This window comes from Lutjanus erythropterus, chromosome 16, assembly GCF_056507025.1.
Source record: "Lutjanus erythropterus isolate fLutEry1 chromosome 16, fLutEry1.hap2, whole genome shotgun sequence".
NCBI lineage: Eukaryota > Metazoa > Chordata > Actinopteri > Lutjaniformes > Lutjanidae > Lutjanus > Lutjanus erythropterus.
Window position 1 is genome coordinate 35,184,634 of NC_139332.1, and position 23,524 is coordinate 35,208,157.

At 39.4% G+C, this 23,524-nt stretch overlaps 1 protein-coding gene and 1 pseudogene across 1 annotated transcript; one reads left to right on the forward strand and one right to left on the reverse strand.

Annotated features, from left to right (window-relative positions):
* The first annotated feature begins 4,078 nt into the window (after positions 1–4,078).
* On the forward strand, positions 4,079–20,005 carry atf6b (activating transcription factor 6 beta). The gene is made up of 17 exons (XM_084739943.1): positions 4,079–4,945; positions 9,695–9,774; positions 10,910–10,991; positions 11,321–11,380; positions 11,459–11,538; positions 11,774–11,960; positions 13,568–13,732; positions 13,854–14,023; positions 15,008–15,187; positions 15,304–15,386; positions 15,630–15,827; positions 16,489–16,596; positions 16,690–16,789; positions 16,914–16,981; positions 17,957–18,056; positions 18,249–18,333; positions 19,249–20,005. Exons 1-17 carry the CDS (start codon positions 4,873–4,875, stop codon positions 19,566–19,568), a joined length of 2,139 nt encoding a protein of 712 aa, XP_084596069.1. The 5' UTR covers positions 4,079–4,872; the 3' UTR covers positions 19,569–20,005.
* Positions 6,453–7,440, reverse strand: LOC146313532 (uncharacterized; annotated as a pseudogene).
* Positions 20,006–23,524: the final 3,519 nt, after the last annotated feature.

The following is a 23,524-nucleotide window of genomic DNA, read 5'->3' on the forward strand; positions in this document are numbered from 1 at the left end:
AATCACACAGAAATTATGTAGAGTATTATAACATATCAGTGCTTACTGGGGTTGCAAATTTTGTGCAGTTTCAATACTTGAAAACAGAAATGGTTTATTGATTATTGACAATAATAATAAATAAGGTACAAAATGCAATTATTGTATTTTCTTTTTTTACTTATTTTGGTTTATTCATGAATTATCGATTAAATCAGTTAAATTCTTAACAGTGATTAATCGATTAATGATTAATCATTAACATCCCTCCTGTTTACATGTAATAATTTAGTCTCAGAGTGTTTCCTGGATATGAATGATTTCTATTATTGTTGTATGTTGCTCTTATATTTCATGTGAACTAACTTTCAGCCCAAATAACTGCTGTGAATAAACCTGTTTCAACATGTATTTCTCTCTCAGTCTCTCAGATTTCTACTTTATCTTCTGTCTTTTTCACTTTCTAAACGTATCATCTGAGCTCCTCAGAGTCAAAGTGATACTGTGAAGATTTGCTCTTTTCACAGTACTGATCATGAATTCTTATCAGATTTCATTTTTTATCCATCAAGCAGCTGTGAAGTTGTTAGAAGGCACCTTTTTCAGAGCTGCTGACTCACTGTTTTCTCTTATTTCCAGTATTCATGTTCAGCTCTGCTCATATTTGGCAGCGATATTGATTTTTCATTCAACTCCTCTGTGAGAATATTTACTGCTCATCTCATATTTACGTCAGTTTGCATCACATGCATCAACATGTCACTGTGACCTGCTGTTCTTGTTCAGAACGTGGGTTCACCTGGAGAACGAGCTGCAGAGATCCTCGGACAAACTGCCCCACACGACAGCTGGACGTGAAGCACAGAGCGACCTGTCCTCCTGCAGCAGCAGCAGTGAGACAGCAGCATCGTCCTGTTTACTTCCTGTCAGTGTCCAAGCTGATATATGAGGATCATCAACATGTGGAACACCTTGGCTGTTCTAGTGTCAATAGTCTAACTCTACAGTTCAGTCCAGTGTAGTTCTCAGTGTTTTCATGTTGTCTGGTTCCACTACTCTTACCCGAGGTATCACTCCCTGTGGTATGAGGAACTTTCCATGAATTGTGTCCCTGACCTGTCATTACAGGAAAGATTTGAAAAATAGGTCCAGGCTGCAGTGTGCTTCACATGTTTGGAGTTTGTAGCATGTTGAGCTGATCAGGATTAACAAGATCTTCCTCTAGAGGGCGCTGTTACGTCATATTTCAGTCTACAACATTTGGTCAGAACTTCTCAGTTAAAGCAGCTGGAGTGTGAAACTCTTTGGATTTCACTGAGTATCAGAGGGCGCAGTACTTTTAAACGACAGCCAGTTTTAATGCATGGTTAAAAGGCAGTGTTTCCCAAACTTTAACAAAGAAAAAAAAAATGACAATCCATCACGACCCAGTTTACATTAGGTCCTATCAACACAACTTGGGAAGACTTAAAACATCCCTGAACATTTTCACTGCCATTTCTGCATCGCCTTGTATTATCTTGACTCATGTTATTGGAATTATACACATTTTAAATACTTCATTAATGAGAAAAAAAGTATTTAAGTACAGTACTTGAGTGGATGTTCGTCCCCCACCACAGGTGAGATCGGAGCTAAATGTGTTGTGTTGTTCTTTCACTGATGTTTACTGATGTTTGAATTAGTGCTGTTTTGTGCAGAGAAATGGGCAGGGGTGGAAGTAACTAATTACAGATAGCCACATTACTGTAATTAAGTATTTTTTTGGGGCACTTGTACTTTTATCAGTTAACTATTTATTACACAATGTAATCTAACTTTTAAAATCGTAATCAAGTACTGAGTACAATTTGAATCAGTATCCAGATGTTTCATTTAGCAGCCAATCAGGTGACCTGATCACAAACAGACCAAAACCAAATACAAACAGGAGTAAGGATATTAATGATTGATCATTAACTGATTAATCACAGTTAAAAATTTAACCAATTAAATATGTATTCATGGCAGTAATTGCACTTCAGTTTACATTGTTTTGTCTGATGGAGCCATTTGTTGAATAAAAAACTTACTAAACTTAAAATGAGAAAGAAAATCTGACCAAAAAAAGAAAAAAGAAAAGAAAACACTGAAAATGAGAAAACAAAAGTGTTTTGGTTGTTATCGATGATTAATCGATTGTTTGCATGTTCAAACGTCGGTTAAGGAAAAAGCACAAGTTTGGAATAATTTAGACTGAAGATTTGGAGAAAATATGTATCACACATCAACAGTTAAAAAGTAATTAATACTTGAATGAATACTGAATACATGAATACTTTGTATTTTTATTTAAGTATTTTTGTAACACTAGTACTTTTACTTGCAGATGAGTAATATTATAGCAATGTAACAGTACTTGTACTTGAGTACAGATTTTCAGAACTCTTTCCACCACTGGAAGTGGGTGACACACCTTAAATTAGGCTCTAATAAACTGAAAATACAGTTTGTAGTTGTATTGTACAATAAATTTACTGCAATAAAAATCTGATGATCCATACTGAGCATTGCGTTTGGAGCAGCTGAGTGGAAAGAGACATACGACTCAGAACAAATGAAAGAAGAAAAACATTGCAAGAGAACAGAATGTAAAACATTTTGTGAGAGAACACAAAACATATTAGGAAAATATTTCTGCACAAATGTTAATTACAAATACACATAATATTATTACAACTAGGTTTATAAAACACGTGGAAATTATGTCTGTGTGCACAAAACCTTTTCAAACGTACACAAAACATTTCTTCAGCTGCTAAACATTTTTATACATGCACAGAATATTTCTACAGTTGCAAAACTTGTTAGCCTACACGTCCAAAAACTTAGATATGTGCATGATTTTTTTTTTCACCTGCACACAAAAGGTAAGCTGTGAAATCATTTGTGAACATAATTTCACAAGCTCAAAATCTTATTGACCTGTTTTTGGAGCACAGAGCAAAACAGGACAGGACTGAGGAAGAGTTAGTTTATCTGAAAAATATTAACTGATGAAACATCACTTCAGTATTCTTATAAGCAACTTTCATATTGTGTTGGTTTTGGAGGCCCCTGTGAACAAAAGTGGAATTGTTTCTACTATGATAAACACAAAATGTAATATCAAATGTAAAATGATCTAAATGAAAATCTCATCCTGTTTCTTTTGAATTGGCTTGGAATTGTTCAACATTTAAAATGCACTCGTGTTTAGATTTGCTTTGCATAAAGACTGGATGCATGGGGAAGCAGCGACCCTGGGCTGCACAATTAATTGCAAAATAATTAAAATAGTGCAATATCCAAATGGCAGGACCAGAATGAAATTGCAGTTATTTGAAAAAGGAAAAACAGGAAAAGAAGCAGAATCATAATGAGGTTCTGTAGTGCTGCAGAGACGCCCTGGCCTAAAAATACTGTTGTCCAGATGTAAGAAAACATGTTTGTTTGGCACAAACCCCAACAAATGTAAATGTAATGAAAATCGTGATGCAAAAATGATAATTCCCAGTGGTCTTATCGCGTATTGCAATCGTCAGTTTCAGTTAAAATAATCGCAATATGACTTTTTTTTGCCATGTCGTGCAGCCCTGGTGCAAATGCTGTGGATGGTCTGTGATTTTTTTCCATCTGCCACATCTGTTTTTACTCCAGACAAGAGGACCAAAGGCCTGCAGGTCTCTACTCAACTAATTAAATATTAACTGTGCAGTTCACAACACCTGCTCCATCCTCCTGTGGTATTTTATTCATTAAAAAACAAACCACAATACCAATACCAAAACATGAGGGAGTGTACGGGCTGCTGGCGGTGTGTCAGCCTGTCCTCATACGCCCCTCACTGGAGTTATGTAATAATAACTCCACCCGAAACATTAAGATTAAAAATAACAGTCCGAGCAGCAGGAGAGTCTCATTTAATAACTTAAACAGTGAGTTGATCTTTTTGTATAAACCAGCCTCTTTAATTTCTCGTTTAAACTCACGTTAACGAGGTGTTATTTTCGTGGTATCTGAATCAACGCGATTTTCACCAGTTTTTTATTTATTTTTTTTTTTTTCTTTATTGGTTGGCCGTTTCAAGACGGGAACCCTTGATTTAAAAAAAACTCTCGTGAGATTTGTATGTCTTATTTCCGCATTATGCACGTTGTATAATAGAAACTCATTGTTATAGCGAGACAACGTAGTGATTAAGATATATTGGGTTTATAGAAATAAAAAATGTGTTTAAAATTAAGAAAATGTGATGAATTTGGTTGAAATAGTCACTCTCGCGAGATCTTTCGCGTGTCTGGGGTTCTCTTCTCGAAACAAGCCTGTTTTTTGTCCTGATAAGCCATGATTGGCTAACATGCATGTCAATTTAACGCGGAGCTGGAGTTTCCTCGTGTTTATTGGTTAACTTCTTCTGTCAATCAAAATAAGCTCTTCCGATTGGGCCAAATTACACCTAAAATCCCGCCTCTGCATGGTCTTCAACAATAGGCTGACAAAAGCCCCAATTGGATACTTTGAATCATCTTATTGGTTCTCCTTGTTGTCAATTACGCTAGCCTTTGTTGTGATTGGGTTCTCCGTCAGAAGTGGGCGGCACTTTTCCGGAAAATACGTTTCCTTGTCTGTCATATGCGAAGCAAAGGGAAGAACCGATAGATCGCACGGAGGTATAAACTGAATAAAAATATCTCTTTGCCGACGAAGGAAATACTCAGATAATTTTGATTATAAATGATATCAAAGCCCAATATTACCCAGACACCTTAATGTTAAATTTAGCAGCCGTATTGTGTGTGTTTGTTTAGCTAGCTGTTATCACGTCGCTATCTGACTGCAGCCCCCTGCTCTCCAAACACACCGCCTCTGGCTATGAGTACGGATTTACTTTCTGATTTGGACAGTCGTTTCTTCGCTGATAACCTCCTGACAAGCGAAGACTGGGGTGAGTTCACATTTAAAGCCTTTATAACAGGTAACGAACACGTATTTCAACGACACTAAGCTAGCCGGGTGTGATAACAGGCGTGCGGATGAGCCCCTCAGAGCAGCAGCCTCCCCCCTCCGGCCAGGCGAGGCGAAGCTGGGGCGTCAAAACCTTTTACTAAAACGCTGAAATTCTCCTCTGTAAGCCCTTCATTGTGGACATTTAGGCTTTTATTTGCTCAAGAAGGTGCTGCACGCGGTTACATTGAGCATGTGTGTGCGCTTCCTCTGCCAGCAGACCCGGATATGTCAGTTTATCTTTAACGCAGTGGGTGGAAGCGTGATCACACATAAATACCACCACAAGCACTTCTTCCTTTTTTATTTCATTCTTTCATCTTATAACATTTGTCATTAGACTTGTGTTCACATTTTCTTGTTAAAACTTTATCATAACCAGGCAGCTGAATCTGGCTTTTAACTGGTGGAATTCTGGGATGCATCTTATAATGAATGCACTCATGTGAATGTAGTTTTGCCAATTTATGACCTGTAGTACTATTTAACTACCAGGTGTGGACCTGTCGCTGACATTGTGTGCCCATGTGTATTCACAGTTTGGTGCATTTTTGATTAGAGCTGCAAGGATTAATCCATGATTAAATTAATCACCAAGTACTTTGAGAGATTTGTCATTTTAAGCCATATTTTTCTTTAAAAAAAGGTCCAGATTCTCTGATTTCAGCTTCTAAAATGTGAATAGTTTCTGTTGTCTTTACTCCTCTCTGAGAATAAACTGAATATCTGTTGACTTAATAAAACATCTAGATAGTAGTCTAGAAACAGATAACATTTACACACTACATATCACAGTGATTCACTGAAACATAACACACATCAGAGTGCTGGGTTTAGGGGTTCATATTATGATAAAAGGATTGTTTGACTGACAAACATGTTTTCTTTCATCTGAAGAACAACATGTTTAGGCCAGGGCATCTCTGCAGCGCTACAGTGCTCCATTATAATGCTGTTTTCTCAAACATTTTTTCTAAAAAATGCGATCTGGTTCTGGTTATGTGATTTGGATATTGCATTTGGCCATATAGTGGTATCAATTTGATTGATTGTGCAGCTCTAGATTGAACTTAAGTCTTTTGTAAAATACCTCAAGTTTCAACTTGTTCTGATGCAAATCAGTCAACAGGAGAAAGCAGTGTGACATGAATGCATAGGGAAATAGGAGCAAGTGAATTGTTGTCAGTGAGAAATGAGATTGTATAAATGTATGAATTGAGATTGCAATTTTTTTTTACGATTGAACATGCAGCCCTAATAAGCTAGCATGTGCATGAGTAGTCATAAAGGTCTGGCTCCACATGCTGTTGTGCCATCTTCTTCTTCCTCTTCTTCAGGGTTCTATAGTGGTTGGCATCTGTTTGCGTTGCATTACCGTCGCCTAGTGTTTTTGAAAAGCTTTACTGTGCAAACTATTCACAGCACACCCTTTCACAATATCATCCAGACTACTCAGACCTAACTGTCTGAGTTGATGCAAAGCCCTCCCTCCGTGTGCGATCCAAAACCGTCCAATTCACTAGAAATGTCCCTGTGCTCAGAAATATCTGTGCAGCGTCCAGTTCCATGTCGACTCTTTCGAATTTCCCCAGAATTTTAATCGCACAGTTATTCACTAGTGTGATAAATGCAAAAAAAAAAATCCCTTTTTGCTCATGCAGATGTTTTGTTCCTCTCTGTCCTCCTCCTGCTCCCCTTGTGTTGCCATCATTTTCTTTCTCTCCATTCTTGTTGCAGCTTCAAGCGTATGTCAAAACCTTCTGTACTCTGGTCTTCTTCTCTGTCGGGACTCAGTGTGGTGGTTTCCCTTACAGTGCAGGCACTATGCTCCCTCTTTATTATTTTTGCATTCCTCCCTATGACAGTTATCCCACATCTTCCACATCGTCTGACCCTTCTGCACACTGCAGCGACGTGTCCATAGTCCTGGCAGCAGAAACACCTGAGAGGAGCTTTCCCATAGGGCCTCAGTCTACTTAATCAAGATACAGTCTTTCCAACAAGTCCCCCTCAAAAGTAAAAGTCAGACACACGGACGTACTGATCTCATTTTCTTCTCGAAATCTTGTCATTCTTTTTGCATCACACACCAGTAATACCCAGAACTTCTTCAGCGTTTATAGACGGTAGCGCACCACTTATTACTCCTTTCTTTTTTCCTTCTGCTGCATGTGTAAACCCGCCACACCGCAGTAATCCTCATATTCCCGAATTCTAAGATCTCGATGTCTGATGCTTTGATTTACAATCAGTGATAACCATCCCACTCCTCGCAATTCTGACCGATCTTCCGCTCCCTCTTTTCATCTAATAAACTTTCTGATTTCATGCAGATCCTTGAAAATCACTCCAAGTGTTAATCCTTTGTCTTTCCTTTTCAGTACCTCTCGTATCCTCATTTTCAATTTTGATCTCTGATTGCTGCTCCAACGCCATTTCCGCCGTCCTGAGACAAAAAAATAAACCCTCTGCCAAGTTTGTAGATGCAGATGTTGGCAGCTGATCTCTCACTGTGCTAATGCTTGGATGTAAACCAATGAGGTGGAAAGTGGGACAGATAACACGTTGTAAAACCAGCATAGTTTGCCAGTATTTTGATCCAGAAAATGAAAGTAAGGCTGTATGTAGGCTGTGTCAGAATAAACTGGCATAACCACTCGTATAACCACATTCAGCAAAGGAATGAGGATGTTATTCTGCACAGAGAGCAGGCTGCTGATACTGCAGACCAGTGCAGCATTGTTTTCTTATATTTAGACTTGGCAACTGGTCTAAATTTAATTTTCAGTTTAATCAACAGGGAATACGCTGACAGTGTTTGTGTAGTTACTGTCACTGCCAGAAAACCAAAATTGATATAGCAGGTTTCAGTATATTTTACTGACTAACAGTGAGATTGGTGAGACGTACCGCCTGCTGCCGCTGGTTGACAAAAATATTTTAGAGCCCCGTGAGTTCTTGGTCTTTTGCAGTGTGGCAATAAACCCAATTAGATTAGATTAGATGAAACTTTAATGACCCCAGTGAGAGAACTGGGTCAGCAGAGCAGAACGAGCTACTAGATGACACATAAAAGTCATAATAGACTTTTATAACCGAAGAACTCACTGAGGATGATTAAAAAAAACAATGAAATGAGTTGCCTTGTTCTTTTCTAATGAGTCACTTTAAAGGAAAAGGCTGCTTTATTTTATCTTTTCATTATTATCAAGAGATTTATCCTAACAAGTATTACTATTAAGTAGCCACTGAGGTTATCAACAGTATCCGAGTATTGATGCTTTTTCAATACCACAAGTTTAAAACTTATTCAAAACAATATCTCTTAATCAGAGCATCTGAAACTATTAAAAAAAACCATCTAAATGCTCATTTAAGACCTTAGTTTAGTTTAGTCTTTATTGTCCTGCCTGAAATTTGTCTTGCAGCAGAACCAGACAGTGTTCAGTGATCTTCTTCTTCTTCTTCTTCTTCTTCTTCTTCTTCTTCTTCTTCAGGTTGTTAATTTAAGAAAGAAGAAAAGAGGAAGTACTTTTTGCTGCGTTATTGAAAGAGGAACTGAGTAACTTTGTTTTAATAATATTGAAGTTTAAAATTATGGTATCTTGACAACTCTGGTCACCACTAGGGCTCTAACTAACAATTATTTTCATTATTGCTTAATCTGTTAATCATTTTCTCTTTCAGCTTTTTTAACTGATTCATTGTTTTGTTGATAAAATCACAGAAAATGGTGAAAAATGTCAAAGATGACGTCCTCAAATGTCTTGTTTTGTCCACAACTCAAAGATATTCAGTTTACTGTCAGAGAGGAGGAAAGAAACCAGAAAATATTCACATTTGAGATGCTGAACTAGGGCTGCACGTAATGATTTTATTCTTTGATTAGTCTGTTGATTATTTTCACGATTAATTGATTAGTTGTTTGGTCTATAAAATGAAAAGATATTAAAGATATTAAAATTACTGTCAAAGAGGAGTAAAGAAAGTGGAAAACTTGTAGAGAATTTTGATTTTTTTTCCCTACTTGAACTAATTCATCAATTATCAAAACAGTAGCGAGTTGTAAAGTAATCGATTAATCGTTGCTGCTCTAATTTTTTCTTTAAAAATGACTCAAAATAATTAAAGCTACAACAAACGATTATTTTCACAGGCAATTAATCAGTCAGTTATTTTATTGATTAATCCATCAATAGTTGTTTGTGTATAAATATCAGAAAATGGTGAAAAATATTGATCACTGTTTCCCAGAACCCAAGATGAAGTCTTTGCACGTCTTGTTTTGAATTGCTGTTATAAAGAAGTAAAGAAACTGTAAAATATTCCCATGTAAGAAGCTGGAATCAGTGGAACTTTGAGCACATCACACCCCACCACTGTCTTCACATCAGTCTGCAGAATGTATGAAATATGAAGAGAGCAAATATCAGCTGATATAACCCACGATTCACACCTGCTCTCTGTGACAGGATGTGACCTCAGTGAACTGCCTCGCTGTTTGTTTCAGTTTCAAAGTCCAGAGTTGTGTTTTTACCTCTGTATCCTCAAACCAAGCAAGGCATGATGGGAGAAAATATGTCACACTGGGACCTTGATGTGACATTATGAACTTCATGACACATCCATATTCTGCAGGATAATGTGTTCTGTTCGTCAGCTGATGTGTTCTGTGTGTCTGTCTCCTCAGATGCCTGCCTCTACCAGTGTGAGAGCATGGAGGAGGGCGAGGACGGAGACTTCAGCCGAGGGCTGAAATACGAACCGTCGGTACGGTAGACAAAAAGAAAGAGTGACTCCTCACAGCTCTGGTTTCTGTCCGGGACCGAGAGTGCAACTGATGCTCAGACTAACACGCAAACAGTCCACCTGCTCACAGTTCACACTTTGATTGGTTTAGATCTTTAAAGCAGCCTTTAAGACAAATATTGCTTTTCTTTACCTCACAGACTTGCTGGTCGACCGTTAACTCAATCTGTTAGCTTTATCAGCCTTAAATTCATATTATTCATAAGCCATATTGCCCCACCCTATTTCTAACCATGTAAACCAGTGGTTCCCAGCCTTTTTTCCCTTGGAGCGCCCCCTACATGTATCTGAGCCCACCAGCACTCACACCAAAACAATAATCACTAATTTCAAATAAAGCACACAAAGATTTGTTTATTGTTGTTTAAAGAACCAGTTTAATGCTCATATTTAATGCACATAAGTCTGAAGCTCCAGTGTTTCCCACAGAATGACAGTCTAGCTGTGGTGGGGGGGTTGAGATAAATTTTCTTCCTGTCACCGTTGGCTCGCGTTTGCTTCAGTTAAACAGGAGCCAGTACAACACAGTTCGGCACAGGAACAGTTTCATAGACCAGCTTTGTTTGTGAGAGAATCTTGAGTCATCCGCAGAACAGCCACAGAACGTTTCTCTATGCAAAGTAAGGTATCATAATCCTAAAATAATTTTAACATGAAAACTGAAAGACAATAGGTTAAAACAGAGGAAGTGTTGGGTTTGGCTTTATGGGAGAAATTAGAAATACGGTCCTGATTCTTTCAGTCACTGAGGCAAATAAATTATTACTACTACCCTCCTAAAAGCAGATTTCAGAAAATTTTGAACTATTCCTTTAAGTGTACATTCAGATTGTGTTGGCAGCAGCATAAATGAGATCTTTAAACCCTCAGTGAGTGCAGATGACGGGTCAAAAGATAATCAGGCTAATTGTTTGTCGGTTGGCTGATTGTGATAAGCACACACACACACACACACACACACACACACACACACACACACACACACACACACACTCAGGTTGACACACTGACTAATCCAGCAGTTGTTTGACCTAATTTCCCTCCTCTTTTTTTCCCCTCCCTCCCTCCATCTTCTTCTTCTGCCAACCTCTCACAGTTTGACAATGACCTCGTGCTCACCCTCGATCCTGACAACCCCACGTCACCATGGCAACACCTTGACGACAACCTTCTCACAGGTAACGGACCGGTCAATCGCGGGCGCTCACCTTCGGTCGGTGTCTTGCTGTCACGCCTCAGACGCGTCTGAAACACGAGACGCTTCGTCCCCTCTCTGGTGGAAAACTTGAATCATGTGTTGTTTTAGAACATTTTTATTTAGATCAGATTAAAAACTGAAGTCTGCAGCAGTACATTTCATAGATATATTCATGCTCTGTCTCCTGGTTTTATCAAATTGTTATGTAGCACTTTTAAAAGTGTTATATAAAAATTAACTTACCATTACTAAACCTTTAAAAGCTGACTTTTAAACTTCTTTGTCCTGATGTCTGTCTTTTCTCTGAAGGTGAAACTCCTGTGATAAAGAATGAAATGACGATCACTCAGCCTTTACCAGTGGAGATGTGTAAGTTTCTTTCCAAATCAAACAAAAATATGTGTGCGTACGTACTTCACTGGTTTATTTATCTGTTTGTTTGTCCAGTGTTCCAGGTGAAAGCAGAGCCTCCGTCTCCTGCATCCTCACTGGGGTCCGACTGCTCGGCATCATCGCCAGACCCACAGGTGTGTGTGCAAAAGAGTTTTACAGGCGTTTTTCCACTTTATAATAACGTCCTAAGATGAGTGAATGTTTATTTCCTCTCTTGTGCATCATGAAAAACATGAAAAAGTTCAAACTCGATGATGATCACAGCTTAAGATTAAGGGTAGAAGGACAAATTTAATTTATATCTGCAAAAAAAAAATCCTAAAAGGACAAAGAAATGAAAGTACGTGATGTGTCTTCTCTGCCGTCCAGATCACAGTTAAAGGTGAAAACCCTCCCACTCCTCCCTACATGTACGGAGACGTGCTCTCTCCTCCGCTGGGCTCCATGGAGATCACCGTGGCAACAACAGCCGTTGCTCCGCCACAGACGCAGCTACAGACGCCGTTACCAGCTCAGATCCCAGCAGTCATCAGCGGGATACAGACGCAGGCTGCAGGTCGGTCAAAACAAACAGAGGCTCGTTCTTTTCTGAGTGGCTGCTGCTCTGTTGTAGAAGACTTCAGGGAGACGTTCGCTTTTTGAAGCAGCTCCTGTGTTTTTGTTTTATTTGTGGTGTTTTATCTGAGAGCAGAGGCTTTAATATTTTGTCTGACTTTACTAAAACCTGCTGCAAGCTGCAGTTAATATTTAAAGCATATTCACTTATTTATAATAATATTATCATCAGTCATGCAACCATGATAGATTGGATGTTTTTGTTTTTGGACTTGAAGTGTTTTCAGACTGACGGTAGGGAAACACAGCGCCTTGAAACGCTGCCAGCTTCCTTTCCGCGAATTACTCAGAACATTTGTGAGAAAATCCTCAGCAGTCACAGCAGAAATATTTGCCAAATGTCATGTTATATTTTTTTATTCCTCTATGATGATGACAGCCACTGCGGAGGCAGTGTGTCTTTGGGTTCTCTGACAGCATGTCTGTCCTATTCTATATTTCTTTACTTTTTTTGAGGACTTTTTTTTATGAAGATATGACAGGAAAGGGTGAGTGAGAGTGGGGGAGTGAGATGAAGCAAAGGGCTGCAGGTGTCAAACCCACAGCTGCTGCAGAGGATTCACAGCTGCAGTATGTGGGGCTCATGCTTTGCCAACTGAGCTAAAGCGAGCAGTTCACCACGTCTGTCATTTTCTTGTGAACATATCTCAAGAATTGAGATATCTGTTAATTGATTAATTCAGAACATAATCAACTGTCTATGAAAATAATCGTGCAGCCCTGCATACATGTATAGTGAGATCCTCCGTTTTGCAGAAAATACACTTATTTATTTATTAAATTCTTTCAAAGTCTTCACTACAGATGTTATATGAGTCTGGACAGACATGGATATGTAACTGTAACTTTACTGGTTAACAGTAAAATGTTACTCTAAACCTGAAATATATGATACTTTTATTAGTCACAGCTGAAATGAATAAATGAATGAAAAACTGGACCAAGAACCAAAGTATTCTGTTTATATTTTTGATGAATGTGCTTAAAATACAAGTACCTCATTATTGCACCATTTGAAAGTAAAGTACAGGAGTAAAAGTACTTAGTTACATTCCACCAGACCTGGATAAACTGCAGAAAATGAGTGCATAGTTAGACTGATGTGTGGACGACAGCAGCAGTAAAGAAGCTTCAGAAAAAGACGCAGCAGCTCCTCTAAACGCCACATCTGTTTTTCTTTGTGTGAATGCAAATGATTACAGCGAAAGCAACTCGTGTGTGTGTGAACTCGAAGAACCTGAGTGTGTGCCTGGGATGCAGAACTTGTATTTGCCTCACAAATGATTGCGTTAGTTCTGTAAGATTTTCCACTTCACAGCGAGGTCCGAGTCATGTGGGTTGTTGACAGCTGGTGTATCTGAAAGTGTGTCAGTGTTTCAACCATGCAAAATTAAAGTGACTCAGTCAGTTGTCTAAAATATTTAATTTTTTAAAGTTTCATATTATATTATTATATTTTAAAGTTTATTTATTATGAGTCTCATCTAAGACATAAATCTAAAAAGTCTGAGGTCTGAATTGTGATTATTTGTTTTTTCTCTTCTGCAGTTCTGCCGAGTTCGGCCACATTAAAGGCCAGCACCATCCTGAGCACCAAACCCCCCATCCAGCCCAGACCGGTGTGTGTCACCACCCTCCCCGTCCCTCAGAACCCCGCTCCGGCCAAGACCCTCATCCTGCAGGGCCTCCCCTCCATGGACCAGAGCAGACCTGGTAAGAACAGGGTGCCTGTGTCTCATTTTGTATGTGTTTACGTGTGTGAACCTGCAGAAATACAAACACATTAATCTACTATAAAAATGATCCGTCTCTTTCTGCCTCTCTTTCCCTCCAGTTGTCTTGTCTCAGTCCGTCTGCCTCGGTTCAGCTCCGGCCATCGTCAAGATGGAGCCCGTCTCTCCCAGCATCCCCCAGCACTGCTCCAGCCCCACGGCTCCGCCCGCCAGCAAACCCATCGTCCCGGCGACGACAACACTACCCGGCAACAACTCCAGCGACATCGATGTGAGTAGGCTGGATGTGCTGACTCACACTGATCAGATCACAACCAGAAATCTGCTTCACGTCTGACAAAAACAATACCTTAGGTTGGACAAAGTAAGCATGAAGTGCTTGGTGCATCTAATCAAAGAAAAAGGAAGATAATTAAATTGATAGATTGACAGTCTAACTGTGGTGAGATGGGGATTGGCGGTGAAAACCTTGAGATAAATTTTCTTCCTGTTACCATTGGCTCCTGTTCAGTTCAGTTCAGGGTTGTGCACAGGAACGGTTTCATAAACCAACATTGTTGAAGAGAGAATTTTGAGTAATTTGCAGAACAGCCACAGAAAGTTTTTCTATGCAAAGAAAGGTATCATAATCCTAAAATAATTTTAACATGAAAACAGAAAGTTGAGTTTGCCTCACCCTGATTCTTTCAGGTTGGGAAACGATGATCTAGACCGTCTTAATCAAAACAGCTGTAGCCTGAGATGTGATCATGAGTTGAATATATAAGGAAAAAGAAGTGATGTTCACATTCAAAAACGCAGCAGTATGTTTAGTCACATCAGTGGGAGGATGTGCAGTGCAGTTTGGCAGGTTTGGTAACATTACACTGAATTTCTCAGTGTTTCACCCGACACCTCTTATATAAACGCTGTGATATAAGAACACTTAATACATCTGCCGCCCTCAGGCTGGTGGATTACATCACACACCTGTTGAGCTTTTTTCAGTTTTTGTTTTCCCTCCCTTATTCCCTCATTCCTTTCGTCTTCTAATCCTTTCAACATCCCCCTCCTCATCTTTCCTCCCCCCTTTCTTTCTCCTCATCTTGGCATTTTCACTCCACCCAAACTCACTAATTCTCTAACCCATTGTTCATCTGTCCTTTGTTGCCTCGCCTCCATCTTCCTCAATCTCTTCCCAATCCTCCTCCTCCTCCTCCTCCTCCTCCTCCTCCTCCTCCTCCTCCTCCTCCCCCTGCTCCTCTTCCTGGTGCAGATGAAGGTGCTGAAGCGGCAGCAGAGGATGATAAAGAACCGTGAGTCGGCGTGCCAGTCGAGGAAGAAGAAAAAGGAGTATCTGCAGAACCTGGAGGCCCAGCTGAGAGAGGCCCAGCAGGAGAACGAACGTCTCCGGAGAGAGAACCAGGCGCTGAGGGAGAGACTGGCTGGGAAGGAGGTGAGAGCAACAGAAGTGACTAAGTGTTGTCATGAGTGTTTGTATGTTCACAAGTGTCCAAATACAGTTTATTATCTGTGCACATGAAGTATAAGTTTCCCTGTTTTGTTTTTCAGGGCAGCGACTCAGCGAGCAACAAGAGAGCCATCTGTGTCATGGCTGTCCTGCTGTTCATGACGTTCAGCTTCGGACCCGTCAGGTATCCTGAACACTTTTTATAACCATCTTACAACTCAATCTTGCTTTTTTGTGATTATAAAACTTTGATTTTCTGTGCCGGTGCCCTCTTATGTTCAACAGACACTGATTTTGCCATGATGATGCGCTGAAGTGAAGTTTTTTTCACAATGAAATAATTTGTCCTGAATTTGTCTTTCTTGAAATCTTCAAATAAAGAACAAATATTTTGAGCCCTCTGACTTACACCTGATGTTTCCTCAAGCATCACAGACAGGAAGCTCTCAGGCCTGCAGGACAGTGTGGTGTCGTATACGGGACGCCGTCTGCTGGAGATTGAACAGCAACAATATCAGCAGCAGCAGCAGGAGGCGGCGGCTGCTCAGCCTGCGAGCAGAGTGGAGGACAAAATGGAGACGGAGGAGGAAGGAGGAGACGAGGCTCCGGAGCCGTATCAGTTCAGGTGAGATGATCATGTCACCGAAGCCATGACACATTGAGCACAGAACCCCTGAAACCTGTACCTTCATGTACTTAAATCCATCACTTTTCCAGCTGTTAGGAAACAACAGATGAGACTTTTCTTGGTCTTTAAAAACTGCAGGTAAACTGAACTGTACATTTACTGCTACACTGACAACTTAGCTCAACATGCTGGATACACCTGTGGTTTATTTAATGAAGAAATGCATGTGAATAATATGAGCTGAAGGAGCCAGTTTACACATTTCATCAGGTAAATGATGCTCTCAGCTCAGCGCTCAGTGAATTATTTATAAAATGAGCTGCTGGAGAAAACAGCCATCTCCTTCCTCAAACATATTTTACTGCACTGACAAAAGAAAACAGACAGATTTACTTCACACTTTCATCCCTCCACAGATAATCACATCATCTGCTCCACAACCTTCAGAAAGAAATGCAGATAAACGCGTTTCCAGCGTCTAACACAGAACCGGTTCTCCAACACATCTGTAACTGTCTCCAAGTGCAGCACATAAAGAATTATTTCCTTTAAACTCTGGCGTGTGCTTGAAAAAGAAATGTCTGACTGTGTGTTTCTGTGCAGCTGCAAACAGCTTTGATACTATTTAACCTGTATTGATGTATGTTTGTGTTTGCAGGAACTTGAGTGACGTGTTCAGTGACATGAAGGACTTGGTGCTGCAGGACATCGATCGTTATTTCACCTCCTCAGACTGCAGACAGTTCAACCGCTCTGAGTCTCTCAGGTCGGTCAGACTCTCAAACACCCATTCTGAAAAGATTTTGATTTGTTATAATTTGATCCGTCCCCTGAGCTGAGGAGTTTGGTGTTTTTTCAGGCTGGCAGATGAGCTCAGAGGTTGGGTTCACCGACATCAGATCGACAGGAAGAAGTCTGGAGGAAAACCAAAGATCGCCAAGAAGGCCAAAATTGCTCAGGTGCATTTAACGTGGTCTTCTTCCTGTTCATACTGATGCCATAGATACTGACTGAAGCCTGATTTTATTCTTTATCTTTTATATTAATCCTGTTTCCATGATCCATTTCACTTTTTTCCTGCAGAAAGCTCAGCTGAGGAAGACAAACTTCTCCAGATATCTGCCGATCCAGACTCACCGCTCCATAGAAAGGTTCAGCAAACGCTTCATCACACTCAGCGACAGTTAGGACAGGGCAGCATGGCTAATAAGTAATACCTCGATATATTTAGGCTGTGCAGCTCCACGATATGTGATCTGTGTCTCGATTAAGGCTACACGTTTTCTCTAAAATAACACGCTGTAAATAGTGAAAACATGCCCTGATCAAATAGAATATGATGCCTTACTTCAGATTAGGGCTGGGCAATGTTGACAAAATCATGTCATGACATTTTTGACCAAATACCTCAATGTTGATATTGCAACAGAGCTGCAGTTTCATTTTAAGACCATTAATGAATGTAGTTTAAGACCTACTTCTTGTCATTAGCTGTGTTGTTTATTGGTTCAGTGTTGGTTTTGTTTTGTAGTTGCATGATGAATATTTTTTTCCCAGAAGCACATTTAACACTATATAACAGTTACACTGCTAATAACAGCAAAATAAATTTTTAAAAAAAATCTAGTTATTATGCATTATGACATGTCGCTTCATATCTGTGTTCCCCATCGCTGGATCATCTCTCTGCTTGTGCGTGATATATTTTCCCAGGATGGCGAAGTAGTATGACACGACATGAAAATTTTGTTAGTCCGCTCGGATAATTGCAACATGAAACCAAAGCTGATCGGATCACATGTGAACAGTGTCTCAAAAAAATGAACCTTGGTCTTTTTGTTGCGAAAGCACCATAAGATGCAGATTATTGGTTTTAAAACTTGCAGAAATCTGCAAGACCTGCAGAAACCCTGTGCAGGGGTGACTTGGTGCTTTCACATCTTAACATACAGTGTAAAAGATGCTCTTTAGGTCCTCCTTTAATAATCTCATTCAGTCATAAATTAAGTTTCAGTGCAAGAGAACTGGAAAATAACAACACGAGTCATACTTCAGTCAGTGAAAGGATTTCTTTAATGAAAAAACTTAATAAACAACCTTTAACTTGCTCTTGTTTCTGTCTGCAGTCAGCTGCAGGTGCTGCCTGGTCCTGAGGTCACCTACAGCGACTTCCTGGACGCCATCGACCGCAGAGAGGACACGTTCTACGTCGTCTCTTTCAGACGGGTGCGACACACGGCTCAGTCCGAACTAGACAAACCAGAAAAAAAAAACCTTTTAACATTAACCAAACCTCCCTGTGGAGTTTTATTTTATTTAAGTGTGCAGCATTTATGACATCACATCACCACTCAGAGGTTTTTCCACATTTGTTTTAAGGACTTGTAAAACCAGCCCGTCTCCTGTGTTTCTCTACAGGATCACCTGCTGTTACCGGCCATCAGCCACAATAAAACCAGCAGACCTAAAATGTCTCTGGTGATGCCGGCCATGTCTGTGAACGGTGAGTCTGTCTGAATATTAAACAGCAGGTTAGTCTGGGAGCGATCCTGCCTCTACTCTCAGAGGAACGCAGAGAACTTGACATCTTCATGAGTACAAAACTCTTCTTACATTATATCTGTTTCCATCAGTGTGGCTACAGCAGAGTTTTGATCTCATTTGGGTGTAAAAAGTAAAATTAGCCACTTTATAAAAAACATTACGTCATGTAGCTTAGTCACAGTATTTTTTTGGTTTATTTATTTCACTACTTTAATATAAAGGACCGAAACTGCTCAAAACAAGAACATTAATTAAACATTAATTTTTCTTCTTTGTTATTTTTGGGTTGTTTTTTTTGCCTTTTTGTCTGTTTTTTTTTTTTTAAATCTAATTAGCTTCATTTTGAATGTTGTTCTTTGTCTTCTACTTTTCTTCCTCTATAGTTTGACTGTATACAAAAAAAACCTGAGTCATGCTGTAAAAGGCCTCTGTTGTCAGGATGAGTCAGGAATGATTTATGAAATTCTCTCAATAAAACAGTAGGAGAAGACATCCAGTTGAAGATTTATCCGGGTGATACTGCCTTTGAAATTTATATTATAATATACCAGGCGACGATGAAAATCTTGTTTTTGTTCCTTTATTGCATCCCTGTTTACTCTGAAAAAGGATTAGTCAGAATATTCCTCAGCTTCTGATGGACCATCTCTGTTTTTTAGTGTTGTTCTTATTTTTGTTTTTATTAACTTTTTTTCTCTTCCTTTTGTTTCTTTCTCCATCTTTTTCTTCCTCCAACCTCCTGTTTCCTCCTTGTCCTCACTCTCTTCCTTCGCACTCCTTCTCGGCTCCTTTGGTCCCTTTTCTCTCCCCTTTCCCTGCCTCCCCTCCTCTTCCTCACCCCCTCACTCCTCCTCTTCCTCCTCTCCTCCCTCAGAGAGTCTGTATAACTCCTCTCAGGGCTACGAGATGATGATGCAGGTCGACTGTGAGGTCATGGACACCCGCATCGTCCCCATCAAGTCCTCCGCCGTCCCGCCGTCGCTCCGCGACCCGCCTCCACCTCCCCCCTCCTCCCACCACAATTCCCACCATCATCACGGCAACCACACCTCGTTGCGAGGGCGCCACCACCCTCACCCCTCCGCCTCCTCGTCCTCCTCGCCATCTTCAGCCTCATCATCATCACAGAGGCAACCTTTACCCGCCCGCCAACGGACAGCGGAATATTTAATCAGCCAATCAGAAGGGGTGTGATGAGGCAATATGGAAAGAAGAGAAGAACTTATAACACGGACATCTTTAAAAATCACTTCATCATCCCTGCGACAGGTAACAAACACACGTCTCTCCTTCCTCAAAAAGTCGAGTTTCCTGGAAAATTTCTGAAAAATTCTTCTAAACACCTGCAGGAGGATTTTAATCAGTAAGTTGAGCGCTCACTGTTTAAAACGTGCCAACAGAGCAGAGTTACTGTCACCAAACTCCTCGTTCAGATTCTCCTTTAGAAGATCATGTCCTAATATATAAGAATATATTTGTAAGAAGTCGGATGCAGACACAGCAGCACACTGCACTTAGAAACAGTGCTGCCTTTTAATATTTAATGGTTGAAAATGTACAGAATGAATGAAGTGTGGAGACACGAAGCTGTCAGGGCGGTTTGGTGGGTGTTAAAGGGATAGTCCAGGCTTTTTTTAAGTCTGGTTGTATGAGGTACTTAGTATAGCTGGTGTATTACCTACAGTAGATGGTGGTCGACACAACCCCAGTTTGGAGAAGCTGCAGGAGTATCGGTGTTGGAAGCTAAGCAATGAACCGCTGTGGACAGAGTCAGCAGCAAAATGCATGTTTGACACCTAAGAAAATCAATCAGCACAAGTTCACACTATATTTAGATTACGTTCAGCGTTTTACCCTGCTGTCAGATGAACTTTTCCAACAGGAAACCACTGTTATATAAGCTAAATATTGCTCTCTCCAAAGCAACCAAACTCCTTTGACAAAACCAATAATTTTACCTCACAGAACACCAGGCGCAGCTGGTCTACAGCTGCCTCGATCTGCTAGATTGTTTGTGTTACTGTTTGATTTCATTATTTTCAAAAGTTAGTTTGGATTCAACAGTCACACAATAAGTCAAACAATCTAACAGCTGTAGTCGGCGACAGACGAGCAACTCCAGTTTTCTGAGGTAAAAACACTGTTTTTGTTAAAGGAGTTTGGTGAGAGCGATATTTGGTTTATTTAACTGAACGATTTTTCTTTTCTTGGTCACATTTTTTAAGATCTGGCAGAACATGAAATTTAAGAAGATATCTGCTGCAGGGAGGAACAAGGTCGGTGATAACGGCAGTTTCCTGTAAGAACAGTCTGACAGTGAGCTAAAATGATGAAAACATTCTAAATATACCCTACAATTACTTTTGATTAACTTTTTTTATGTCTTCACAAGTACTTCTATAGGTAGTCTCTACTACAGGTAATACGCTGGCTATGAAAGTACATCATACAATCCCATCTCAAAAAACACAAACTATCCCTTTAAAGTGCTGAGACGAGCAGCTGAAAGTTGGGCGTTTTGTTTCTGTCACTTTTTGGTCTCAGCACTGGTTCGGCCCACAGGTGGCGCTGCAGGGCTGCACAGTTTCAGTCGAGAGGAAAACTTTTCCAGGTAACCAGTATCGATATTTTTACTGCACTTTCTGCATTTCAGAGTAAAAACTTTTTCATCAGCAATAAAACGGTTACTCAATAATCGAAGCTGAAATCCTCAGCTGCGACTGTGCAGCTCCGGCGGGACGAAACAGTCACCTCCTGAAATCAAAGCGTTTCCTCGACACTGCTGATCCAACCACTGTCAGTCGTGGTTTCTGTGGAGTTTGCGTTTGTATATTTGTGTTGTTGTGATAATTAGACTTTATGTAGAGCGAAAAAAACCCAGAAAACATGTTAATATCAGAACTGAGGGCTGCTGCATGAAGTCAGATCTTCAAATTAGCTGGAAGCAAATTAACTTACTGCTTCTGGAGGACAAGAGAGATATAAATGATGCTCTCCAAATTTCTTGTGATCATTTTTAGCATTAAAAAAAAAGGTCAGGAAACAGTACTGTGATGCATCCTTAAGTAAAAGACAATAATTCAATCAATAATATATTTTTATGAGTAAAAGTTTTGCATGCAACTTTTTACATCAACATTCTGTTTCAGCATCCAGCTGAGCTCCCATTACCAAAATCACAACTCACTAAAATATGAGCATCTTCTTTAGATTCAGTGTGAGTCACACTTTCAAACAATATCATTAATTCTGATATCCATCATCAATAAAGGTCCATAAATCTGTTTAGAAATCATAAGGAAAAAAAACAATGTGCCTTATAATTGTAGAACCTTCCTGAGAATCTTAACATTTTTACATTTTCATTGGTATCAAAGTGATGTTAACAGCTGTGATCATTTTTACCAAATATTCAACAAAAATGTCCTTAAATCTCAAATAAAAAATTGATTTTTGACTCTATAAAATAACTAGGAAACAGAATCCTGAATGCAGAACTTTTACTCAAAATGTTCCGTTGTTATTTTACATCTTTTACTTAAAGATACAGAAGATAGATTCTGTTTCAGCATCTTCCAAAGCTCTCAAATCGCCAATTTGCTGCTTTTTGTGCCAAAAATCGCGCTCCGTCTCTGAGACGTAACTCAGTGAAATGTGACCACACAGACATGATACACATATTTTTAGATTCACTGTGACTCACACAGAATATTATGAACTCTGTCGCCATCCATCACAAACAAAAGTCCCTAATCTGCTTAGAAATCATAAAAAAAAAAGATTTATATGTGCAGAACCTGCTTTATAATCTTCCCATTTTTACATTTTCTTTAGTATCAAAGTGATGCAGTGATAGTTTATTAATTTTTTTTATTATTATTATTTATTAAAACATTGCAAACAATAAGTGCTATTAGTTAATTCGGCACACTTTTAATGCTGCCAACATTTAAAATAAATAAATAAATAAAATAAATAATGAGTTGAAAAGTCCAAATGGAAGCTGTAACAGACAAACGTTTGACACTTTTACTTGGAACCAGCGCACAAAACCACTTCTGAAGATCTCTAAGATCCGACTTCATGTGGCATCCACCAGATTTATTCATGTTTTTTTTTTGTTTGCTTGTTTGTTTGTTTGGTTTTTGTTTTTTTGACAGAAATTTATGTCCTTGTTTTAAATGGGGGATTATTTAATAGTTGTAAATATCAAGTGTTCACTCTGTAGATAGTTTGTTTTTGTCACTTTTTTATACTTTTTTTATTTCTTTAAGAAAAGGAATAAAATGGTTCCTGGAATAATGAGGCTCACGGAGAAAAGCAAAAAACGTACTGATGTTGAATTTTTATATTTTTTATTGTTGTTTAATCTTGTGTTCAGTTCGTTGGACCAACCAGCTTCACTCAGTCTGTGCTCATAACAACAACTCAAGATATCCTGTCCTGATACGATATATTCCTAGAAATATTTACACCCATTTTGTTTTTTGTTTTATTGTACAGCGTAGATTTAGGAGGATGCTTCAGTTCCTCCTGTAAAGACACTATGTGATCAGTTTCATCTTAAAAAATACTGAAACCAGAAAAGATCATGACCTGACAGACACCATGACAACTTTCATCTTTTTTGACTTGTAAAATTAAGTTTATAAAAAATGTCTAAACCCTTCCTGGTTTTCTTTCTGACCAAAAAATATCTTCACATTTTCTGTTTTTCTTCTTGTCTTTGTGTCTTTAACTTCTCTAGTGGCGTCGTCATGGTTACTTTGACTGAAAGTTTTTAACAGGAGGCGCACAGTTTGAAAGATGTGACTGTTTATCAGACAGGGTTTGATGAAAGATGCAGCTGAGGTGCATTGTGGGATATGTAGGACCCTAAAACTCCACTGATAGTTGTTCTTCTTTTGTTTTTTTTAAAATGCATCACATTAAGTCCCTGAACTTTTTGGAAGTGCAGATTTATTATTGTTGTTGAGAGTTCACCTGTGTAATACAATAGAATATAGAACTATAAAGCCTGGATTATACTCCCAAACAGACGCAGACAGCTGTGGACGCCATGGACGCACAGCAGTTCTGTTTATACTATTTTCTGAGTCTGCATCTGCAGGATCGGCGTGGTGGCCAGGCTGCCTGCACACACACCCTCT